Below are 19,625 nucleotides of genomic sequence, written 5' to 3' on the forward strand. Positions count from 1 at the left end.
TATGAAAGGAACTGTGATGTGTTGAACAAAAGCTGAAAAATGAACTAACAAATCGAAGAAAGAAAAAAAAAAAACAGGACAAATGTTGCGACAGGCGAAAGTTATGAAATGGAAAGAAACTCGACGGATAGAGAAAAACTATCAAAAGAAAACTAATAACAACGAATGCTCGGCAGCGCAAGGTGGTGTTCCGTGAACGACTGGGCTGCTCCATCTGCGTAAAAAATTACCCATGTGGACTAATATTTCTTTTTTTTTTGTAATTTGTTTTGTGTGTGAACATAAATACCCACAAAATGGGTAATATGCAGGAGCAACAGACGAAACATATCACTCATATATTCGGTAACACACACGTCCCGTCTGTTCTGCTCCTGTCCTGGTTGTAGTTGGGTATGAATGTGTGTTAGTGGATGATGTTTTTATGCGAGAGAGAGAGAGAGAGTGCGTTAATTTTGAAAACCAATAAATTTAATGAACGGTTATGAATTATTGTACACACTAAACAAATATTACTTAAAACTAGAGTTCAAATGGGCCATACACAAATGAAGAAATTTTCATGAGATATATATATAGAGATCGATAAGGATATATAGTAATCTTTTTGCATTTTGTTTGTAGCTGTTATGACTGAGATTGGTAGTTGAGGTCGATTTTGTATTTCTATTTCCTGTTGTATTGAACAGAACAATGAACAATTTTATTATATTCGGTTTGTTTTGTTTATGTTTTTTGCTTGTTCTTGTCTAGGGTTATTTGTTACTAGACTTTTCGTTGCGCAAATGAAGCTACGGAGCTTAGAAGTTCTACGGAAACGTGATCGGTTATACATAGCATGAAAGGCTCGGGCCTATATGTTGAGCTACTTGCAAAACAAAGGGATGTGCAGATCGAGAGAATAAGTTGTACGAGTTGTTGGATGTTGGTCGGTTTGAGCTAATGATGAGCTAAGCTGAGAAGACTAGTGGTTAGTTCAAAAAAACGTTTACGTGATCGCTAGTTCAAGGGTTAAATGGGTTGATGTATGCATCAAAACGAACATATGAATACAATACCACTAACGGCATGATAAACAGTGATAGTGAACATTTGTGGTTTGTTTGATTTATTATTGCAATTGCATTTAGAAGAAGAAAAAACAAAAACCAAACAAGTGGGGAAAGGGCGCAAACGGCAGTCGAGCGTAAAAGGTGCTACATTATTACAGTTACAGACAATTGTTGGTGAAAGCAAAAGTTAAATTAGCGAAGAAGATAGTAAATATTTAAAAAAAAATATATAAATACGAATACGAAGGATAGGAGAATTACACACACACACACAAACACACATACACAACAAAAACTACTACTTTAAATTAATCTCCCTACACTGACATGCTGTCTGTTAGCAGAACAACAATGGTAACTGTATAGTTTCATACTCTCCTCAAAATCTATCTAAAACCCTGTACCTAACAACATTTTGCGATGCTTTCTTCATTTATTGCAGAAAGCAAAAAACGATACAAAACAATCCACAACGTGAGGCTTGTGTGTGCACTCAACCTCGTGTAGATTGGTGCTCCCGGCAGAAAGAGGAGGGCATCTAAATTAATTCACTATTTCGCATCACTCCCAATGACATTCTCCCACGCCAGCAATCTGTCAGTGCCAGTAAATGGCAGACCTGCAGCACAGCAGTCAAGCCAGGACAGACAGGAGCAGGATTTGATTAGTGTTTTAATGCTTCGCCCGGCAGGGAACAAAACAGTAAACAGACGTTCATCTGCGCCTTCCCATTTCGTCTGACCAACCAATAGCCGCTCCTGTTCCCGTTCGCTAGCCCATCGATTCGTTGTAACTGCGCCTACCGACATATTGCAATGTCGGGCGCAACACGATCGCCACTCAAGCAGCAAGGGGCAGTAAAGGAAAGGCGAAGGCAGCATAACAACTGACCAACCAGAAAGGCACACTCGAGACGGATGTGACCGGAAGTTTAGCGAGGCCGGAAACGACAACAACCGCCCGCTGGTGTCAACGGTGATAGTGGTGGCACGCTGCATGGCTAACTGGTTACCTCTTCCCGGGTACGCTAACGTTTTGCAGACCGTTGTCAACAGATTGTACAGATAATTGGGTTTGGGGTTTTTCTACTTCTACTTCTCCTTCTTGCTTCTGAATCGATGTATCGTGCGGCATGATTCAGATCCCAATGGGTTGATTTTCCTTTTGCTTTTCCCAGGACCACGCACGTTAACTTGCAGTTAGAGACTTCATCGTAAAAAGACCCTATACTATCATTGGGCTGCTCTGCGGGAAATGCGCGTTTAGGGAACATCGGACTAGACGAACTAGAAATCATGCTGAATGATTTCATTAACATTTTATTACACACCACCAGCCGGTCAACGCTGCCCAAGCTGCCACACGTCGTTAGCCGTCGCGGGGGAAGGGTTTTTATGCCCGAATGGTTAATTTCCCATGATCTCCGGATATGCGTGTTATGAGTTCACACATCGGATTTGATCAAATTATAGATTGCCAGAGTAACACGACAAAGTACAAGCCGTTGTCTAACTGTGATGCACAGCTGACATTTTGCAACTTCATGCCTTGTATAATGTATGTACACTTATCGAGAGCTAGACAATAGAACATACTCGATTACGCGATGGTGCAATTTTAAGTAACTAAGAACTAATTTCAAACTGAAAATTTCATGCCAACATAACTAACCTATAAGTCTCATTTGGTAAATATATTTAAGGCAAGTTTAAAGGAATTGTAAGGAAAGACAGATTTTTTTTTAATTTTGAAGAAATTGATAGAAAAGAACAATCTTTAGAATGACGATTTGGCTTGAATTTTGTAGATCTATAGAACAATCAGAACATTTTCCTGTATTTTCTTGAAGTAATACAGCTTATTCTCAGTTGTGCAAACGCAATTTAATTCAAAAACAGATATGGAATGTGAGCAAATGAATGTAAGAAGAGAGAAAGCTACGTACAACATTTATCTATATATCTAAGAACAGAAGAACAATAAAGTTGAGCGGCATATTAAATGCTGATCATAAAATATGAATTTTAAAGCTAATATAGTGGAAAGTCTATTATCTACTAAAGGAAACAGGTAATTAAAACTAAACATAAAATAAGCACATTTGACCGCTCTTTAGTGTTTTCAGCATTTGAACTCGTTAACTCTACGGAGGAATTACTAAGACACTAGCCAGTTAGTTCTTGGTCGAATATGTAAATAAAATAAATCAATGTCCAATTTTTAAGGAAGTGCCGACAAGGTGGCCGATGATGTGGGTCAAATGCTAGGCAAAGAATATGCTCAACATTTTCTATTCGTAGTATTATAACTACAGAACGCTATTTGTGTTCTTTGACTGTCCAGTGTGGTACACTAAAACACCGGCACAAGATAACATCAGTGCTCTTTAAAATCCGATCGACATAACCACTCTGTCCATTATTGCCCGCAATTGCTCTCTATTATTGCGTCTGTGACACTATCCAACTCTCGTTCCTTTTCTCTCGCCCTTCATTACATTCGTACTGCGTGGGGGATTCAAATTTCAATCAATTATGTATAGGCCCATTTACCTAATATACCTTGACCGGTCCTCCTCATCGGCAGCATCCGTCGAGCCGGCAATACCTTGACTAGCCTTCTCGGGCGACGTGACCAGACCCTCGTTCGTGATGCCACCGTTTTCGTCTGTCTGGTTCGCCTTCCGCAGCCCTGGAATCGATGGCATCGAAGGCATCGCTGGCATGGCGGGCATCGAGACCGTCGGGATCGCTGGCATCGAAGGGATCGAGGCATTACCGAGCCATCCCGTCACCTTCGACGACACACCAGAGAAAACACCACCTTTGGTTGGGCTGTAGGGGAGAGAAGAAACAAAGTGATTGAAATATGAGAGAAGAGGCAGTGATTTGAGGCACCGAAAATTGTTCGTTGTGTGGCTATAAATATAGAAGAAAAAAATCCATGAGAATTTTAAAATTGCGCAACCTAAGAACCACAATCGAAAGTAAAATATAAAGGATACATCGATAAAAGGGGGGGAAAGTGAAGTTGAAATCATATAAGAGCGCATACCACAAACACCAGCATCTTTCCAAACCAAACGCCGCCCCCCAAAAAGTGCTGAAGTGTGTCTAAACTTTCTATCAACAAACAAAGGCGAAGCTAATAAAAATGAAATGGAATGAAGACATTATGCAGTCAATCTAAAACGCTTCTAAAAGGTCGGACAAATATTTATACACAGCATCGCACCGGAATCTCAACGCCGGAAGCTGTTTGCAAAGGCCAAATGGGGATTCAATCAAACGGTATTGAACCCAAAAAGAACAAAACACATTCACAGCACACTATTATGTTGACCGCTATGCAACAATGTTTTCTTCTTTGAGTTGTACTACTAATAAACAAACCAAATAACAAAGTAATTTAAATAATAAATTTGCCCAAAATATAACACAGGAAAAAATCACAATGTCCTCAAAGCCAAAACCAATTAAAACACAAAGAACAACAAACCTGGTACAACCTTAGGGACCAAAGCAATTTAAACACAACAAGGCTGTCCCCATGCTACCAAATTTATCGGAATATCAACAGGCCGATAAATCATCAGCAGCAGTTTATTGATTGTAATGAACTATTGTCTACTTTACATCCTTCTAGCGATAGCATCAAGCGTTAACGGTTGCTCGCCGTACCAAGCATTGTTCTATGGCATCGCCCTTTTGTTGCATTTTTTGCTGCTCTATAATCTGTTGTTTAATCTTCACCGTTTAAAATATCATCAAACAAAGCACGTACCCATAAGTATCTTTAAATTTATGGCCGAAAATCAATGATCTGCTCAACCAGCCAGCCAGCACATATCCATCCCATCGTGCAAGCCGGAACGGTTTACAACAAGCTTTGCTGGGTTCGCAAGCTCCAAATGATTCAAGAAGCTTAGCGTAGTAATGTTGAATCTTATTGTCGCTGTCCGGGCATAAGTACTCATGCCCAAAATATTCCAAATCGAACATTCTATTCACTCTCTCGCGGACGTGATCATAATCGCAAATTATGTTTCACCAACCCTCCTGCCATCACATGAATGGCCGACTCTTTGCCCGGAATGGAAATTCGGAAATCGATTCCGTTTCAATCGTCTTACGAGCCCACACTAACACGTACGGGTGGGGTAAGATAGTGTCATGCATTTGAAATTATTTATGTTTTATCAATTAGAAAACAGCATGCTATTATGGTTCTACTAATAAGATAATATTTCCATATTTATATAGCACAAAATAATAAAATATGTGTACCGGCACTGAAGTAATAATAACCCACCTATATAAAAAACAACTCTTTTAAAATAATCAAAATAAATGGTAATAATAGCAAACTACCAATACACTGCTCATAACAATATATTCTATATTGATTCCTAAACTGAAAAACACCTTGCGTCTCCATCGGGCATTATTCTGAGATTAAGTATAAATCAAAGTGAAAATATAAAATTGTGTACATTATCGATGATTCGTATTTCTTTTTAATGGTTGATTGAATGACATTTATAGCGGAAGTCGGATTTTGAAATTTGAAATTTGGGACAAATTAAAGTCAAACTACAATGAAGAACAAATTGAATTAAATAATAATTTGTTTTTGTAATGGATTTTTTGTTGCAATTTATTTGTTTCTGTTTACTGTTTGCAAATCTATCAATATCTAACAAAAAACATCTGTTTAAGGTCTGGCAATTCTCTCTGGTTTCATATAATCAAGTCTGAATCTTTGACACGCTTTTGTATATGCCACTAACATTAAAAGACTAATGAAAAAAAGGTTTTATCATTTATTAAGAGTAAAATTAGATGAATAATAACAATATTACAATTACAAAACCATAGAAACAATAGTTTAATGTAAAAAATGGTACTATTTTTTTAAATGCTGGTAATTTAGTTGCAAGTAGCTTTATTACGCGAAAACGATCCATTTTTATGCAACCCCGATGGACGAAGAATGCGGAAATCCATCAACGCATGGCTGAGACACGATACGTCCTTAATCCTTTTGGGTAGAAATACAACAACCACTGCTGGGCAAGACATCATCATTTCGGCACTCCACTCATAAATCGGCTCACGGTTCTACCTATAAATTACGCTATTTCGTATAAACGGTGTTGTTGAAACCGGCCAGCTCACTTCAGGAAAAAGATCACCTACACGACTCGAGTGGGACTCGCTTTGCGTTTGATAGCTGCCAGTTACATAACTTTTCTACTGTCGGTACGAAACACCAAGGAAGAACATCTTTTACCGAACAGGGCGATATGTCCTCCTTTTTACTGTCACCCCATATTGGGATACGTTGGCAATATATAGCGTAGAACGGAAATGAAACAGCTAATAATACACCGCACATTCGATGGGCACACAGGCAGGCAATCCGAAATGGCTCTGCAGCTCTACTACCATAAACAATCGCAATCGTTGTTTCTGCTTCATCGTGCCTCGCACAGTTGACAAACAACACGACAAGTGTGGAGGAAAAATAAAAGGAGCAAACGGATTATCCTCCATATGAGATAAGGTGAAGCCATCCGTCCGTGCGGGATTAGTTGACAGAGGTAGCGTTTCGTTGAGTTTTTTTTTAAATTGGCATAGCCTTTTGTGTAGTAGTTATTTAACATGTATTTTACTCATAGTGTTTAGCTTACAACATAACACAGAGAATTGGCTGTGGGGATTTTTTTATGGAACAGGATTTCAGTTTTTTCGGGCAAAAATTGTTATCCCGAATTTAGATTGTATAAAAAAATCGGATTTAAAATACAATTGCACATCATACGTGGAAGACGGAGGACGAAAATGCCGTATCGATTGCGTCACGAGAAACAAATATACGTCATAAAATAAGCAATAATTTGATAATAAACATGCCTGACACACGACTGATGTACTCAAAATAATGTAATTTATTTTCGGCGAAATTTGGAAACCATTTTGCGCTACACGACATGTAAAATGCTCGATATTGGCAATGACGCCTGTAGAATCGGGTAATCTAAAATCAAATTTGATCTCCCACAAGTGTGAGTGTATGTGCGTATATCATTTCAAACGTACTTTTGCCTGAAGTGGCAGCTGCTGTTTTTTTTCAGTAGCTATCAAAATATTGACGAAAAAAGCACTCAAAAGTGCCCTTGAAACGCTTGGAGCAGATAAATCAAACGAACTGATGTGACGACGCATCCAGTTCTGCCTGTTTCTTTCCCTGTTTTTTTTGTGCAGAAATAGAAATAGGAATGAAAAAAAAAGTAAAAAAAAAGTAGAGATGTCAACACAAATTTACATCAAACAATCCTGACAATATTAGGACGGAAAGTGACGATTTTTTATGAAAAACTTTCTTTTTCTTCATGACACCATTTGTGACCTATTTTCTGTCTAAAATATTCGCAAGGTAAGGAGAGTCGTTTTCTTACGCCTTTGTTCCTAAAAGTAACAAAATGAACTAAATACAAAAATCTAGTTTGAAAATAAAATGTATTTTTGTTAGTTAAACACTGTCTTTCCCATGTACGAAAGCATACGCGTACACGCATAATACTTGGTTGGAAAATGTCAAAATTCGAGAAAGCTCGCACGTGAGCAAAAAATAGAGCATGTTTAGGAGCAACTTTTCAAGGAGGGCAAGAGCATATATAAAGCGAGAGTAAGAGAGAGAGAGAGAGAGAGAGAGAGAGAGAGAGAGAGAAAAGCAAGAGCAAAAGTGCAATACCACTGAGCATACTGCGACTGAGGCGAATATCCAATTACATCTTTACCCAGAGAGCCAAACACCATAACGACGACAACGGTTTACGCGAGAAACCCGTGGTGGAGAGAAAATTTTATGTCATGTGATTTGAATTTTCCACCATGAGGAAAATGCGGTTCTAGTAATGAATGCCTTTGCAAATCCATTATGTTGGCTTTTGACGCATATTAATAAGAGTAAAATAGCATCCATTTCCTTCGCAAGCCCATTAAACGACATCTTTTACAATAATGCACCAACACTTCTACGTTTTTTTGTTGCTTTTGTTCATTACTAACCTTTTGTCACCACCATCACCACCCGCTGCAGCGGCAGTTGCATCTACTGGAGCTGCAGTCGGCGCTGCGGTAGCACCGGAAGTAGTCGCTGTCGCAGTGGTTGCAGCCGAGTTCGGGGGTGTCGGGACTTCCTCGTCCTGCGGTTCGCCCTTAGCCGCTCCAATCCACGAGGTCACTTGATTCGTTAATCCGGAAAACATGTTCACTGCAAACAAGGGTAGGAAAACGTTTGGATAGGGGTGCTTCTTCTTACTACTACGGCCACGGTTTAGCTACGAATGTGCAGGGGATGGTGCCAAGAAACGGCTTGCTAATCCGATTTTGACAGCCCTTAAAGTACCCTTCAATATTATTTTGCCCAAAACTTCCTCCTCACCCACTGTCTATAGAATACCGTAGAAGTAATTAACGCACGTTCACTATACAAAACGTCACTTCCTGTATTACAAGTGAAAATACAAAACTGAAGTCCTTTCGCTAGACTGACTAAAAGCTACCCTTCATATGGTGTCGATTTCGTAACGAAATAGGTACTAAGACAACTTGGACACGTTACGGTTTGCAGGGCTTGATGAAAACCAACTTCAGCACGTTTGATGATCTCCTGTGCACGGGGGGGTATAACTCTATTACACGATTGCACCACAGGCTATTTGGATGGCGTGATGCAAAGGATCAAGCCAAGGACATACGATTTTATCTTTAAGGAGAACACACACACACCTCACCCCTGTATCTGTTCAATGGTAGCAAGAACTAGACTGGATGCTGCTACCGAGATGACTTTACTGTATCGGCAATCCTATCTTTTCCTATGAAAAGCCAACGCAATGGTTACTTTGCTACTGCCACGAACAGAATATATGGCTGTACATCTATCCGAAGCTTGCGTGGAAACGCTAGAGAGCGAGAGAGATTTCTCCCTGCCATTTCTCTGATCCTAGTTGAGGAAATTTTGTTTCTTTTTCTTCCTCCTGTCACTGCGGGATGTCTATTGTTCGCGCGCCACGAATAATACAAACACACGCCAACGCATACTCTGGGCCCGAACCTCACAGAGGCTCTTGGCCGATCTTTTACGAGCGCGCGCCCCAGAGAGCGGACGACAGTGTGAGGACAATTTTCTTTCCTTTCCAACGAGGAAGTTGTCCCCGAAGCTCCTGTTTCAACAAATACCGGCAATCGGGACGGGAAGCGTAAAGGAGGCATGGAAATGGGGCAGAAACGAAAGGACAGTAGGAACAAACACGAAAGCGACATGCGAAGAAAGAGCTTTTTGTCCGACATCCACAAAAATTCTCTATTCCGTCGTTGAAGTTTTTCACACCATGAACACCGCACACATTTATACACCCACACAGACACACACACACACACACACACCTACACACACACACACTCGCACACCTACACACACACACACACATCTATGCACATTCACAATTATTTCCCAAGCAAATAAGGGAAGATTTATTACACCAGAGTGCTATTTCGCCTCTAAGTGGCTATCTCGATATGGAGAAAGCAACGCAAGGTGAACCATAAAAGGAACCTGTTTACACAAAGGATTCTATGCTAGGGAGCTCTACAAAAAAAATCTTGCTTCAATACCAAACGCTACACTAATCGTGTGCGCATAACTTTACACTGAGAAAAAAGTCGATGAGAAAAGATGCAAAATTTTGTTTTTTTTTTTGTTTTCCTATTGATTTTTAACCACTCGATCCACACACACACACACACTGGTCGTGTCACAACCGCACATGCGAGGAACATATGCGTTCTTCCTGTTCGATCTGTTCGATGGTAAACTCGCCACCCACAGTGTAGTTGTATGGAAGAAAGGTTGCGATTTTTTCAACATAAAATAACTAAGCATATCGTACCGTTACGATCAAATCCGGAAACGACAGTTGAGGAGATTAAAAAAACTGCTTCCGTTCACTGGTACTGGCAGTCAAGTTGGCTAAATCGATCGAGTTAGGTCTGTTCCAACAGGATGCCGAACAACGAATAAACTAAGCCGAGGCAGAGCAAAACCCCACATCCGCTGTGCCGTCGGACGTGTGTGTATGTGTGTGCGATATCCTGTTTCGTCCTTTTGCACGTAATTTATGCTGGAGAGCTTTCAAGTGCTTTCCACCAGCATTGCGCATTCGCTGTTGATGCTGCCCCAATCGCATCGATGAAAAGCGTCACATGCACGTTGGGGCATGCACACATGCGGACGAAAAGCTCTGGACAGCTTCACGAACACTGCTTCACGGCATGGAAGCTTTACGGAAACCACGAACCATTGCGCTGGCATTTGGGACGGTTTGCTTGCGGAAAGGACGCCAACTGGAGCAGTGGTGCGGAGCTGTGGTGTTCACAGAACACAAAATACTCCCAGAGTGTTCGCCCCTTCAGCGGGAACACTATGAATCGTGCCACATGACATGCGTACTACGAACGGCCGAACCGATCGAACTGTGATGCGTGTCGCGCTGAAAACGAAAGAAAAAGAAAAGAAAGAAAGAAAGAAACAGACACAGCGAAGAAAGTTTGGAATGGAATGAATTATTAGCCCAATGACACGCTTTAGTTACTGCGGAGCTGAAACATCTCCGACCTTTGCCGGTATTTTTATGAATGAAATCGAATATTTTGTAACAGTGATGCGTTCTGGTCATTCAGACCATTAATGCCAATGCAATGCTGGTTAATAATTCAAACTCATTCGCCACCACATGAGAGCATGATTGGCTGAACGAAGAATGTATGTACACAATTGGCCACAGCTTGGCTGTGTCGTACATGTGACGCGCGTTTAGTGGGCTACATCCATAAATAATCCTATTATTACTCTTCTGGAAGCTTTCGGCGCAGATGAAACATTCACGGCCATCCGTTTTCAGTCGCCAGCTGTTCGAATTACGTTAAATTGAGTGTTAAATTGTGTGAATCTCCTGTATATCGAAAATGTAATACATGTTCTATCAGCGATAGGATCGATCGTGCGAATGAACACAACCGAAGGCTTATTAGCAAATTGTTTAATTTGATTTCAAGCCAATCGATAACCGATAGGGGAACTGAAGTTTCATACAATGATGAGCTAATGAGCTTGAACGAACGGTAATGATGTGTTAATCACACCTCTGTTGACTATCCTACATCACCACGTACTTACTGCACCATGGGGCTTTTGCGTCTATCCTTTAGCTATCGACCCTTCTACCACACTCTGCTAGAAAAGCTAGCATCGAATTCTTTTTCGGTCGTGTCGCTCGGAAATGGAAGGAAAGAAAAATCAATAACGGTAGGAAGCAACCGTGCCCATCCTGGTGGAACTGTACATACTAACTGACCAGCTAGCTGCAGCGACGCTAGCTGTGCGTAAAGCTAATACTAGAGAAATATTTGCAATTATTGATCCGTGCCTTAGGTGCTACAGTTACACAGCTAAACCCTACGCTAAGGATTGTTTGGAATTTCATACTTTTCGTTGATTTGTTTGATTTGAGTTGGCCAATTTTGCTCAGTCCCACCAACACTCTCGATCACACCCCCCTGTTGAAGCGGAATTTCCTGCTCAGGAAATCAATATATATGTCGCTGGCGTCAGGCGCTTACACGGTTGCGTGTTGCTGGTGAGACAAACGGTTGTACGGAAACACTTTACTGCACCTTGCAACTTGCACTACGCACTGAAAAGTTTGCTGTTTTGCACCAACTGCACCAGGAAAGCCACTCTTCTTTCTGCTCACGAACGTTTCGAAACGCACAATGAAAACAACTTTTGTACTGCTCTTGATAACAATGACAGCTGTTTTGGTGGCTGCGTTTATACTGTCGTGTCACAGTGTGTACGCGGAATGACATACGTGACGTGGTGTTTGTTTTCTAAAATTCGATTTAATTGTTCATTAAACCTTTAATAAAATTATCCATTGTCATCCTATTTCCTGCATGTTTTTTATCTATCTTCCTCAATACAATTCCGTTCAATCGCGTGTATTGGCTGGATGTTTTATGCTCATGTGCCCCTTGTATGTACCCAGTCTCAAGTGACAGCTGAATGGTCGCCTTCGTCGTCGTGTATCGGAAAAGCGCAAACGTTGTTTACCAAATGAAAATTTAGGATATTCCGTGCTTGCCGGCAAGACAACAAAAAAACGAACGTATTGAGCACAGTCAGAATCGTTCAAAATGCATCTCGGCGCACAAAAGCTAGCTCTTAAACAGAAGTAAGTTTTCACATGATTACCATTTTTTCTTTGGCGATCAGATCGGCCGATAACAAATTGTGTTTGTCTCCTTTTTTCTACAACTCTAGAGAAGCGAAACTTGCGGCTGCATTTCCCAAAGGAATACGGTGTCAGAAATGTTTGGAATTTGGGCACTGGAGCTACGAATGCCAAGGCAAACGAAAGTATCTCCATCGTTCATCCCGTACCCAGGTGTTGAAAAAGAATTTAAACAAAATTGGCTCCAAAAAGTAAGACCCGAGACTTTTTACCAGATACACTGCCGGCATCGATGCTAAATTCTTATAAAACTCATTTTCCTGTGCATTTTATGTTTTTCTTTGAAGTGGTGATGCCGCAACGGGAACTAAAGAATCATCGGATGCAATAAAAAACAGCACAAAACCGTCGTCCGGTGGGGAGACTAAGAAAAAGGCAGCATCCGACGATACATCCGACAGCAGTGACGATAGCAGCGGCAGCAGTAGCAGCAGCGACAGTAGTGATAGCAGCACCAGTAGCAGCGATTCAGGTAGTAGCAGTAGTAGCGACGATGGCAGCAGCTCTAGCGATAGTTCCTCCAGCAGTAGCAGCTCTAGCGGCAGCAGCAGCAGCAGCAGTGATGATGAAGCTTCCTCCTCGGAGGAGGACAGAGTGGCGAAGAAAAAAGCACGACTAACCAAGCGGAAAAAGGCAACAAACGGAAGCCAGAAGGCTGGAAGCGATAGAAAAACGAAGGAAAGCAAAAAAGACACAAAAAAGGGGAAAAAGGTTGCAAAGGACGATAGTGCTAGCAGCAGTGCTAGTGATAGCAGTAGCAGCAGTAGCGATAGCTCCAGCGACGACTCTTCTGCCTCGGAAAACGAGCGTAAAAGAAAAAGAAAACGGCGAGCTAAGGAGGGCGAATAGTGCAAGTTTCCGTGTTGAGAACCTCCACATACCGCTGCTATTCCGCACGGCTAAAAGGGCGGCCGTCTCCTTGCTAACGATATTTCTACCCTCAATGCCATGAAATTGCTGAGCATCATCTACCCTTACGGTGCAAGGTAAGTATGCAGTCCCCGAATCTACGTGTAATCCCCCCAGACATACACACGAAACTATCTGTTCTATGTAAGCTTATAATGTCAGGATGTCACACACAACACACATTTATTATTCGTAAAGTATTCCTTACCATATTGTACAAAAGCGTAAAATGAGAAAATGTGTAAAAGAAATAATGGTGTAAACGTTAATAAACTTTAGCCGACTTAAAGCTAGTTGCGCAGAAAGAATGAACTCTACGGCTCGGCTGCTTCCGGAACCACCTGGACGATCACCTTCCGTTTGGCGTCGTAGGTGAACCCATTCTGTCGGAACAGTTCGCTTTCGAGGAATGGTTTCAGGTTGAAAATGTCGATCGCCTTCGCCCGCTCGGACAGATCCCGCTCCATCACCTCGACCACGGTGGTTCGGGGCCGCTCACCCTCCGCCTGCTTGCCCCGCCGTCCGGCCTCCTTGCAGCGCTGGTACGCCAGCTGGTCGAGCGTGAGCTGGCGAAGAATGAAGAACAGCAACTCCGAATGGTCGCGCTGGAACGACAGGTACTTCTGGAAGGTGGCGCGCATCTTCTTCATTACGCTGAACTTTTGTGCCTCGATAAAGCTTTCCAGCATCATGCGGATGGCCATGTTCACGTCCACGTCCTGCACCGTGTCGCGCAGATGCATCCGGGCGTGGGCTTCCGACATACGAATGACACTCTCGATGTGGCGCACCGTGATCGGCAGTGATCCGGTCGAGAGCGACTCCTGGCGCAGCTGCGAGTACATGTTAGCAATCTTGTCCTGGTCCATGTTCGACAGCTTCGGATGGACGTTCTCCTTCGCGTACACGATGTACTTCTTCAGCAGGTCCTGTGGGATCTGCATCGTGTCCTCCGGTTGTGTGTCGGGCTCTTCAGCCTCCTTCGAGGGATGGTGCTTGATGTGCGAAGAAACCACGAACTCGGCCAAATGCTTATCCTGCATCGGATCGAACTCGTCCTTCACCACGCACAGGATGTCGAAACGCGACAAGATCGGCTCGGAAAGGTTCACGTTCTCCGAGAACGTCATGCTCGGGTCGTACCGTCCGCCGATCGGGTTGGCCGCAGCAATCACCGCACAGCGGGCCTGCAGCGACGTAACAATACCCGCCTTCGAAACCGAAATCGACTGCTGCTCCATCGCCTCGTGGATCGAGGTACGGTCCTGATCGTTCATCTTGTCAAACTCGTCGATCAGACAAACGCCCATATCCGCCAGCACCAGGGCGCCCGCCTCGAGGGTCCACTCGCGCGTCGTTGGGTTGCGCCGTACGTACGCCGTTAAACCGACCGCCGAAGCACCCTGGCCCGTGGTAAACACTGCCCGCGGTGCAATCTTTTCCGTGTACTTCAAGAACTGGGACTTGGCCGTTCCCGGATCACCGCACAGCAGAATATTGATATCGCCGCGGATTTTATGCTTGTTGCCCGGGTTCTTCGATTCGCCCCCGAACAGACACAGCGCTAGCCCTCGCTTGATGTACTCGTGACCGTAGATCGACGGTGCCATGCTCTGCGTGATGCGATCGCTGATGCGCGGATCGCGGCTCAGACGCTGGATTGTCGAAATGTCTTCGTCGGTCAGTGAGGCCACCACCTGCTTACTGTCCTTCACCACCAGATGGTTCGCGATCAGCACCGTTGCAAACACCGGGAAGCCTTGCTCCGTGTTGAGCGATCCGTCGTAGTTGTTGGTGTAAATGCCCGTCACCTCGATTTCATCACCCGGTTTGCACTGATCGCACAGATCGGCCAGCAGCACGCAATCCTTGCTGCGAGGTATACGTCCGGCCGGAATTCTTCCCGGAGACTCCTGAAGCGTGATCTTCTGATAGTTCCGGTACAGCGTCTGCTCCATGTTGATCGAGAACGGACCAACACTTTGACACTCGGGACAGGAGCCGGGCTTAACTTCCGTGTTCTGGCTCTGCACGAACGGTCCCAGCACGTAGCCACACTTGACGCAGTCGTACTTGATGACGGAGAGCTGCGGCAGCACACCCGTCGTTGCCGTGACAACGCCCAGTGTGCGCACAAGCTGGTTCAAGTGAAGCTTACGGAAGGTGCGCAGCTCCTCCACTAGCGGAAGATCGGAAATGCGCACATGAATCTCGTTCGTAACACGCTCGTACGTCGGGTACAGGCTCAGCACCATCTCCTTGGCCACCTTGTCCAAGATGTCGAGCATTTGGAAGGGCGCCTCGGGCAGGAAGTACGCCAGCACATGCTGATTGTGCGCCAGGTCTGAAAACGACACTACAAAGCTCGAATTGTTCTGCTCGCACATGCGTCGAATGCGCTCCCGGTACACATAATGGCCCTTATCGTCGACAAAAGTGCGCAAGAAGCTGTTGAAGCGGTTCGAAATCTCTGTCCGTGGGCCCAACATTGACACCCACTCCTTGATGCTGTGGCCCTTTGTGTCCTCGAGGTTTTCAATCGATTCTACCATCTCGGTGTCGGTTTCCGTTTCGGCTCCGATTTCGGCAGCCTTTTCAGCGGCACGCCTTTTGGCCCGCGGGATATCGTCTTCGTCGTCGCTCTTGTCGTAGAAAAGATCGCGATGATCACGGTGCACTCCGGCATCACGGTCTCGCCGGCGCATCTCTGCTTCGGCCGCTGCGCGATCCGCCTGCGAGATGTCGCTGTACTCTTCCGTATCCAAATCGTCCATGTCGTACCGGTCGAGATGGGGCGCAGGGCGATAATCTGCCTCCATATTATCCCCAAACAGCTCTTCCCCGTCCGCCTCTTCCTCATCGTAAATCTCGTCACGGACGGTAGTGTCGCCAAGAATTTCCGCCTCATCTTCAAACGGCTCGAAATCACCGACCGGAGAAGTGGCCCCGGACCGGAAGTTTCGTCGATCCATATCCGACGGTACGTTTGGTGCTGGGGAGCTTGGTGTGTCCTGCAAGTGTGTACATGCGCACATTAGAACCATCAGTATATTGACATTAACCGTCTAAAATGGCTTACGATCTTGAATCACAGCTACTTACCGACATCTTTAGAAGTGTTAACAAACCAATAAACTGCTAGAAATGGTAAAAAATAACGCTATAACGTGGAAAATAACAAACAGCACAACAGAAACAGCTCTACACAATCTGTTAACGCCAAGCAACAAAACGAATGCGCGCGCAATTTTGACATGCGTCGTAGCGGCTGACATCTGGAATAAGACCCAACTGGCAAACGTGCTAAAAATATCCCAACGGTTGACGATAAATACCGGAGAATGTCCTACTATGTACAGGTAATTTAAGGGTATATTACACGGAAGAAAAAATGTACATCTGCAACTAGAGTAGCGCGGTTATTGCGTTTTGAAGAATCAGCTTAAATAGAAGAATTATTTGAAATAACATTTGCTTCCGCTAGATGTGGTAAACTGGTGTTTTAAATTGAATTTGATGGATTTTTTTTAAATAATGTATTTTATAAATCTCATGGATGACATCGAAACAAATAGAATTTGGCGTTACTCCAATATCTGCATGGGTGAAATATCATTTATTTTCATCAATAGGAAATTTTGTTAAATGAACATAATCTTCGACACTGTCCAAATCTGACGAAACCTCCTTGGCCGTGTTCGAGGAGGAAAGAGGAGGCATGATCCCAAGCGCCACAGATTAAGCTTAAACGACTGGAAAATTGAATATCCATAGAAAAAAATGAAAGCTCCACAGCTTCATTGGTTTGATCAATAGATGGCGTATTACAACTCATCATTATATTGCTATCCTTTTCTTGCAATGTGTTTCGACAAGTTTCATCTTATCATGACCTATATAGTCTTATAACTTTCTGAGCAAAAATCTATATGAATGGTCGTGTGGTCAGATACGTGGGTATCAACACCAACGACCATTACTCAAATCTCACTTGTTACAGTGCTGGTGGTTTCCGTTGGAGTTTAGTATTTAAACAATCGTATCGCCGTTCTAGTTCTAGCGATGCATAACTTCAATGCCAAACCATACAACAGTACAGAGGAAATGAGAAAGCTCTCCTCCAAGCGATGAAGTTCAACTGGTTGGGGTATCCCACCAACAGAGAGCGCCACCAGCTTTTTTGCTATTTTTAGAATGCATGAGTCGTTTGCCGTCTGCTAAACGAAGTCTTTCTATATTCCGTTTAGGTAGAGAACTTGAGTCGTTTAGAAGCCGTTTAGTGGTCGTTTAGTGGATTTATGGCACTTGGGATAAGATCAAATTGAGGTGGCAAGATGGCGTTGATGGCAGTTTTTGTAATTTTTCACAAAACATTAACTTTGTTAAATTGGTAAAATAAGCTTTATGATATAACATAATTTTTTTTGATAAAACGTAACTCCTAAAATACAAAATGCATGACAGGCTGCAAAAAAAAAAGAAAAAAAAAACGCCTAGAACGGTCACATAAGATTTTGTTGCTTGGGTGGATGATGTTCGAAATTTGATTCGAAAATGTTATAATTGACAAGGTACATCAAAAAGGTGTTTGTTTTAAATTTTCTATATATACCTTGCAGAGCAACATTTTGATTTATCAGTTTCTAAAATTAATTGCGTAGATTAAAATATGTTTAGATTTAACACATTACCGTTGATTAAAATAATCAGCAATGAGAAAATATAAATTAAACTGAATGAAAATTGCCTTTTTTTAGTTTAATCAACTCATAAGTTTTTACATTTTTCTATTTGAAATCGTTTTTGATAGGAAGTGAAATAAAGTTAAGAGGTAGTTTAGAAGGTAAGGGAAATAATAGGTTATAGTTTAATACAGGGGCCTTCAAACTTTTCAGCTCGCGGGCCGCATTGGTTCAAAAATAAGGCCACATGACGCTACCTTTAACTGGTGAGTGAACGTTTAAATCTCGTTTTTATAACAAAATACTAACGATACTTGTACAGCTTTGTGTTACTAAAGCTTGTCTAAGATACTAAAGATTTTTGTCTAAGAAAAGTAAAAAATACAATTTTATTTGAAAAAGTCAAAACAACGTAATATTTATTTTAACTCTGGCAAAGTCCTCGTGGGCCGCATTATAAGCTCTTGAGGGCTGCATGCGACCCGCGGGCCGTGGTTTGGAGACCCCTGGTTTAAGATAAGCACACTCTTGAGTCTTCATTTTCCCAATGATAATCCACGCCAAATTTATAGCCCTTTTCAGCTGCTTTTTTATCTGTGATCAATTTGTTTCAGCTATGCATAGGAAAATAGTATAACTAGCTGTTGGGTAGTGCTCGTTTTTGTGTTTCGCAGAAGGTTGATGTTGTGGGAACGCAGCCTCAGCAGCGCCAGCTGCTCGACGTCGACATTCACCTGTCGACTATTGAAGCACGATCGTGTTGAGTGCCTGAGTGTTCCCGTATTGGCGAACAAGGACCGGAACCGCACGAGAGTTGATACCGAGCGCTCAAGGGCAACGGACGGTTGCACACCCACACACCAGTATTCGCGTATCGTCCTATGTGTTATTTAACGTGTTTCCTATTATATCTTAAATAAAGTGTAAGAATCACAACAGTTGACTTTTATTATTACATTTACAACTTTAAAACTTTTGTACTTTAAAACTAACGAACACATTGAATTTTTTACACTTTGGCTGGTATTATTGAACCCGTTCGTAGCGGGAACGTACGGCGCTCACATGAAATTCTAGGGATGGCAACGCCGCTGTGAATAACTGTAGTAACGATCTAGTACGTTAGGAAAATGAGTGTCGGGACGTACGTCGCCGCTACGAACGGATTCAATAATACCAGCCTTTGTTTCACACAGGAGAACATGATGACTATAGGCGGTCATTTGCTATTTTTTTAATAGAGACTTTGAGCCGATTTGCCTTATTCACCTCTTTGAATCGGTTGATAAATTCCATACTTAAAATCTAAAGGCCGGGCTACATTGATCGTACTCTCTGGTGTAATTTTAATTTTCACTAGCGCACCTGGCGGCGGCTGACGGAAGTATTTTTCCAAACAATTTGGAGCCGCTTTAGAAAATATGTAATTTTTCCATGTTTTTAACTTAATTTGGACGAGAAAAGTTTTGTAAAAGGTAGATGCACATGTCTTGCACGCATTGCATCCATTTTCATGGCAAAAAACGATGAAAAAACTACTTAATTTTGAGATCCGGCATGACCATTCCCTGGATAACCAAAAATAGCTTCCACCAGTCGCCGCCAGATGCGCTAGTGAAA

At 42.8% G+C, this 19,625-nt stretch overlaps 3 protein-coding genes across 9 annotated transcripts in view; 1 reads left to right on the plus strand and 2 right to left on the minus strand.

The window, feature by feature from the left end:
• LOC120952010 (synapse-associated protein of 47 kDa) overlaps positions 1-11,894 on the minus strand; it is a 29,539-nt gene extending 17,645 nt beyond the window's left edge. For 2 of the 7 annotated variants that reach the window (XM_040371068.2, XM_040371065.2), the window contains exons 1-3: positions 11,607-11,734; positions 8,126-8,330; positions 3,605-3,886 (exon numbers count right to left, since the gene is read on the minus strand). In XM_040371068.2, coding sequence (XP_040227002.1) covers positions 3,605-3,886; positions 8,126-8,330; position 11,607 — 488 coding nt within the window. In that variant the 5' untranslated portion in view covers positions 11,608-11,734. The other 5 variants (XM_049606873.1, XM_040371069.2, XM_049606874.1 and 2 more) reach the window with 5 other exon arrangements.
• A 93-nt stretch (positions 11,895-11,987) lies between these two features.
• LOC120952011 (zinc finger CCHC domain-containing protein 10) lies at positions 11,988-13,635 on the plus strand. The gene is made up of 3 exons (XM_040371071.2): positions 11,988-12,354; positions 12,444-12,605; positions 12,702-13,635. The coding sequence occupies exons 1-3, from the start codon at positions 12,317-12,319 to the stop codon at positions 13,261-13,263; spliced, it is 762 nt and encodes a 253-aa protein (XP_040227005.1). The 5' UTR covers positions 11,988-12,316; the 3' UTR covers positions 13,264-13,635.
• Positions 13,469-16,604, minus strand: LOC120952009 (DNA replication licensing factor Mcm2). Its single transcript, XM_040371064.2, has 2 exons — positions 16,426-16,604; positions 13,469-16,334 (listed from the first exon to the last, which is right to left on the minus strand). The coding sequence occupies exons 1-2, from the start codon at positions 16,429-16,431 to the stop codon at positions 13,638-13,640; spliced, it is 2,703 nt and encodes a 900-aa protein (XP_040226998.2). The 5' UTR covers positions 16,432-16,604; the 3' UTR covers positions 13,469-13,637.
• Between the last annotated feature and the right edge of the window lie 3,021 nt (positions 16,605-19,625).

Source organism: Anopheles coluzzii, chromosome 2 (assembly GCF_943734685.1).
Source record: "Anopheles coluzzii chromosome 2, AcolN3, whole genome shotgun sequence".
NCBI classification, from domain to species: Eukaryota; Metazoa; Arthropoda; class Insecta; order Diptera; family Culicidae; genus Anopheles; species Anopheles coluzzii.